The 5,000-nt window shown below is 44.8% G+C and overlaps 1 protein-coding gene across 3 annotated transcripts in view; it reads right to left on the reverse strand.

Moving 5' to 3' along the window:
- The window catches only part of kif26ba (kinesin family member 26Ba), a 39,989-nt gene that overhangs the window by 23,135 nt on the left and 11,854 nt on the right, over positions 1-5,000 (reverse strand). For all 3 annotated transcript variants that reach the window (XM_053682562.1, XM_053682561.1, XM_053682563.1), the window contains exons 3-4: positions 3,723-4,223; positions 787-923 (exon numbers count right to left, since the gene is read on the reverse strand). In XM_053682562.1, coding sequence (XP_053538537.1) covers positions 787-923; positions 3,723-4,223 — 638 coding nt within the window. The remainder of the gene's footprint in view (positions 1-786; positions 924-3,722; positions 4,224-5,000) is intronic.

Raw genomic sequence — 5,000 nt, forward strand, 5'->3', positions numbered from 1 at the left:
TGTTGGTGTGTGTGTATGTGTGATGTGTGTGTATGTGTTGGCGTGTATGTGTGTGTATGTGTGATGTGTGATGTGTGTATGTGTGTGTGATGTGTGATGTGTAATGTGTATGTGTTGGTGTGTATGTGTGTATGATGTGTGTGTGTATGTGTTGGTGTGTATGTGTGTGTGATGTGTATGTGTGTGTATGTGTGTGTGTATGTGTGTATGTGTGTATGTGTGTGTATGTGTGATGTGTTGGTGTGTATGTGTGTGTGATGTGTGTGTGTATGTGTTGGTGTGTATGTGTGTGTGTGATGTGTGTGTGTGTGTATGTGTTGGTGTGTATGTGTGTGTATGTGTGTGTGATGTGTGTGTGTGTATGTGTGTGTGATGTGTGTGTGTGTATGTGTTGGTGTGTATGTGTGTGTGATGTGTGTGTGCGTGTATGTATGTATGCATGTGTGATGTGTGTGTGTGCGTGATGTGTGTGTGTGTATGTGTGATATGTGTGTATGTATGTATGTATATATGTGAGACGTGTATGTGTGTGTGTGTGTGTGTGTGTGTGTGTGATGTGTGTGTATGTGTGATATGTGTGTGTGTATATGTGATGTGTGTGTGTGTAAGTGTGATGTCTACTGTGTATGTGTGATGTGTGTGTGTGTGTGTGTGCGTGAGTGAGTGTGTTATCCTGCAGTCTCTCAATGTGACGTGTTTAACGTCCTTCTCTTTGTTTCATCCCGACATCATCATGGTAACTGACCAATCGTTATCTTGCTGTCTCATGAATATTTAATTTCTTACCTGGCGAAGAAGGAGGCGGCAGCAGATGGTCCTGTGGAGGGCGCTGTACTGGGCGGAGCCGGGGGTGGAACCAGGCGATCAACGTTACAGCGGTTCAGTACAGCTTCATTCATGCACTCTTTATTACTGTCTGACATCTAAACACACACACACACACACACACACACACACACACACACACACACACACCAGCACAGAGCAGTACACAGTTTGAGAAATGAGATCCTTATGCCCTGGTGTGTGTAAACATAAGAAGGGCACTTCACTCCAAATTAGGACAAGACCATCTCACCATCACAATCAGGGCTTAAACAGAGTCACACAGATATGGCTGGAGTGAAGGAGACAATAACCAGACGTGTGTGTGTGTGTGTGTGTGTGTGTGTGTGTGTGTGTGTGTGTGTGAGAGAGAGAGAGAGAGAGAGAGAGAGAGAGAGAGAGAGAGAGAGAGAGAGCAGAAATGTCACAGCAGTGTGTGTGTGAGAGTCATGGTGCTGTGGATCATATATATAATCAGATATAATGCAGAAATTCCTACAAACACTAAAATATTCATTTTTATTTTTTAAATAAACTTCATACAGCTTAACCTGACTCCTCCCACATCTACATAACTCCTCCTACTGGCACTGTAAATGAGAATGCTACTGACACTATACTGTAATTACTGATGATAATTCTTTTTCTTCTTCTCCTTCTTATTATTATTATTATTATCGTGGACGCTGATGGTGAAGCGAGACGATTCACTCTGAGAAGAATTATCAATTATGAGATGTGATTAATTTTTAAAATTTACCTCAGAGTGATCGGGTGTGTGTGTGTGTGTGTGTGTGAGTTCTCATCCCAGGTAAATGTGTGATGGAAGTATATGGGAGGATAATTTCCCACCCGACTCTCTCTCTCGCTCTCTCTCTCTCTCTCTCACACACACACACACACACACACACACACACACACACACACGCACACACACACACAGAGTCTGGCTCATACATTTTAATTAAAATAAAAACATGCCTCCCTGCAACAGCCTCAGCTTCAATAACATCCTGACTCACACATGCACACACGCAAACGGAGAGAAAGAGAGAGAGAGAGAGAGAGAGAGAGAGAGAGAGAGAGAGAGAGAGAGAGGAAAGGCCCCGCAGCTCCTACAGGATAAATTATAAATGAAGTTTATTAGATCAGGAAATTAAACTGGAATTATTGGGAATATATTGATGACTCATTCTGAAGTGAGTCTTAGATGTGTTTCTCTGCGACACACATGACCACAGAGTGAAGAAGAGAGGGAAGAAGAGTGCACATCAGAGTGAGAGATCTGAAGAGCTTGAACGCTGACACACAGCTCACTGTGCTTTTGCCGGATGCCGAATGTGCTTTTTCTCCTGTGGTGGCTTTATCACCTTCAGTGCTGAATTAATATCTCGTCTCACATCTCCTCATCTTCACCTGAGAGACTGCAGAATCCTCAGCAACATCCTCCATCTTCACCCTGTGGGATCTGCAGGCCAGCGGGAGAATCCATCATCCGCACAGCGAGTCCTGAGCTAACCCTGACGTCTCCTCCCAGACGGCCGTGTGTGTGGCGTACCTCCATCCTTATTAGATGCTGGCTCTTCTCCGTGTGGAGAAACTGCTGATCTCCTCACCGTGTCAGGAAACCAGATGCCCTGCCGAGAAGCCTTGCTTTGATCAACCTAATTTTTCATTCATTTCCTAAATCTGATGATGGTAGAGAGCAGGAAGGAGAGCAGACAATAAATCAAGATCACACCCTCAATGCTCAGGAGATGACTTCACAACGATGGGTCAGAACACTGCCAGAGCGAACTAGTCATCAATCACACACTCATAAAACCTAAATCCACCATCCACTTGGAATGGGTTCTCCTCCTTCTCGGGATATAAACACAAAGAACATGAAGGCTGTGTTGGAGATCTCCTGTTCCCCATAAACTATGTGTAAACAGTGAAAAGCTGGTCCGCTATTTCACAGCCAGGACACAATCCACATGGTTCCACCATCACTCCAGAACCCTAGAACAGACTTTACAGTAGAGGATGAAGGAGGATTATACACCAAAATATCTGGGCATTACCACACTGGTATGCAGTAAAGAAGCACTGTCCATTAAGTCCACGGAATTGTACACAGGCTCTTCAGGTCATACAACCTCAGGAGTGATGAAACGATTACAAAGTCAAACTCTGGTCCCAGTAACATCAGAACACTCAGGATCAGACCTCCTCCCACATGCTCCGGTAACACACATTCATTACTCAAGTTATGAACAATCTGCAACTTCCTAGCTTAATGTGTTCTGCTAATTAACTCATAACGCTGGAAGCCATCAGTTCTACCCTGAAAGTGTCTGAGAAAGTCGCTCTAATCCTGTTCCTCAGTTATATCCAGGTGTGAATTACAGCAAAACATCAAATATATAACACTATTCTAATCTGTGATGAAAGATTAAAGCGAGAGAGGGAGATAGAGAGAAAAAAACAGGGAGAGAGAGGGAGAGAGAGAGACAGACAGAGAGAGGCTGAATCCCTGTGGGCATGTCCCAAACCACTCTCTCTATTCACTATGGACACTCCAGCTGGAGACCTGTCTACAAAACTGTGAAGTCTGAAAACAGTGCATTACATAATGAAGGTGTGTGGTTTGGGACACAGCCCTTGTCTATATGATGTGTATGTAGTGTGTGGTTTGGGACACAGCCCTTGTCTATATGATGTGTATGTAGTGTGTGGTTTGGGACACAGCCCTTGTCTATATGATGTGTATGTAGTGTGTGGTTTGGGACACAGCCCTTGTCTATATGATGTGTATGTATTGTGTGGTTTGGGACACAGCCCTTGTCTATATGATATGTATGTAGTGTGTGGTTTGGGACACAGCCCTTGTTTATATGATGTGCATGTTGTACCTGATAAGGGAAGAGTGTGACTCCATTGGAGCGAGACGAGTGTGCAGGTGACCAGGTGTTCTCGGGGTGTGTGTGTGCCGGAGAGCCAGTCTTCCTCTCCACACCGAGTGTGTTGGGTTTGGTGCCATGTTTGGTATGATGAGGGCTGCTAATGCTAACATTGCTAACGCTAGTGGTGGTGGTTGCGCTGCAGGTTGATGAGACGCTGGAGGCCAAAACTGCACCATTAGAGGAGGAGGAAGGAGTGACAGAATGGTATGATCCGGGCAGGTGGGTAGGGGTGGAGCCTTGGATGAGGCTCCTCGTACCCACCAATGAGGCGAGAGAGGGCGGAGACCCAGGTGACACATCACAGGTGAGCACCAATCGAACAGCTTCCTGTTTTAATTGGCTCAGGTGTGTGAAACAAACATCACAGCGGCTCTCGTGCTCGTTCCACGCTTTCCTCGGGCTGCTCGGAATCTGCAACTTATCATGGAGGAGGAGGGAGAGTGACGGGTCCTGCAAAAAGAGAGAGAGAAGGAGAGGGGTAGAGTTAACAAAAAGGAAGTCTTTTTTTGTTCTTCGCTAATATAAACCAATAAAAAGTTGTGAAAACTATAGGAGCAATAACACATTTATCTGTCTCTCTCTCTGTCTATCTCTCTGTCTCTCTTTCTATCTGTCTGTCTCTCTGGCTAACACTCTCTGTCTCTCTCTCTCTCTCCCTCTCTCTCTATCTGTCTGTCTCTCTGTCTGTCTATCTGTCTGCCATCATAAGTGTGTATTAGAGCTTTATAACTGATTAAATATATCCAGTTCTCAGTTGTGTATGTTGCTGTACATGAATCTGTGTGTGTGTGTGTGTGTGTGTGTGTGTGTGTGTGTGTGTGTTACTATAATATGAGCAGTGATTATGGACTGGTGTATTTGTGGTTATCTGTGTGTGTGATAAGTGCACTGGTGCAGTGTATCTGTTTCTCTTATCACACTGCTGTTAATGTCTCTCTCTCTCTCTCTCTCTCTCACACACACACACACTCTGAGTGTGAGTATAACCAGTATAACAGTGTGACTAAAACCAGATGTTTCACTATACAATCCGACAACTCTGTGTGTGTGTGAGAGAGAGAGAGTGTGTGTGTGTGTGTGTGTGTGTGTGTGTGTCTGTGTGTATGTGTGTGTCTATTTGTGTGTGTGTGTGTCTGTTTCTGTGTGTGTGTGTGTCTGTTTGTGTGTGTGTGTGTGTGTTTGTGTGTGTGTGCGTGTGTGTGTGTGTCTCAGTGAGTCGGGCTGAAT

Source organism: Ictalurus punctatus, chromosome 9 (genome assembly GCF_001660625.3).
Source record: "Ictalurus punctatus breed USDA103 chromosome 9, Coco_2.0, whole genome shotgun sequence".
NCBI lineage: Eukaryota > Metazoa > Chordata > Actinopteri > Siluriformes > Ictaluridae > Ictalurus > Ictalurus punctatus.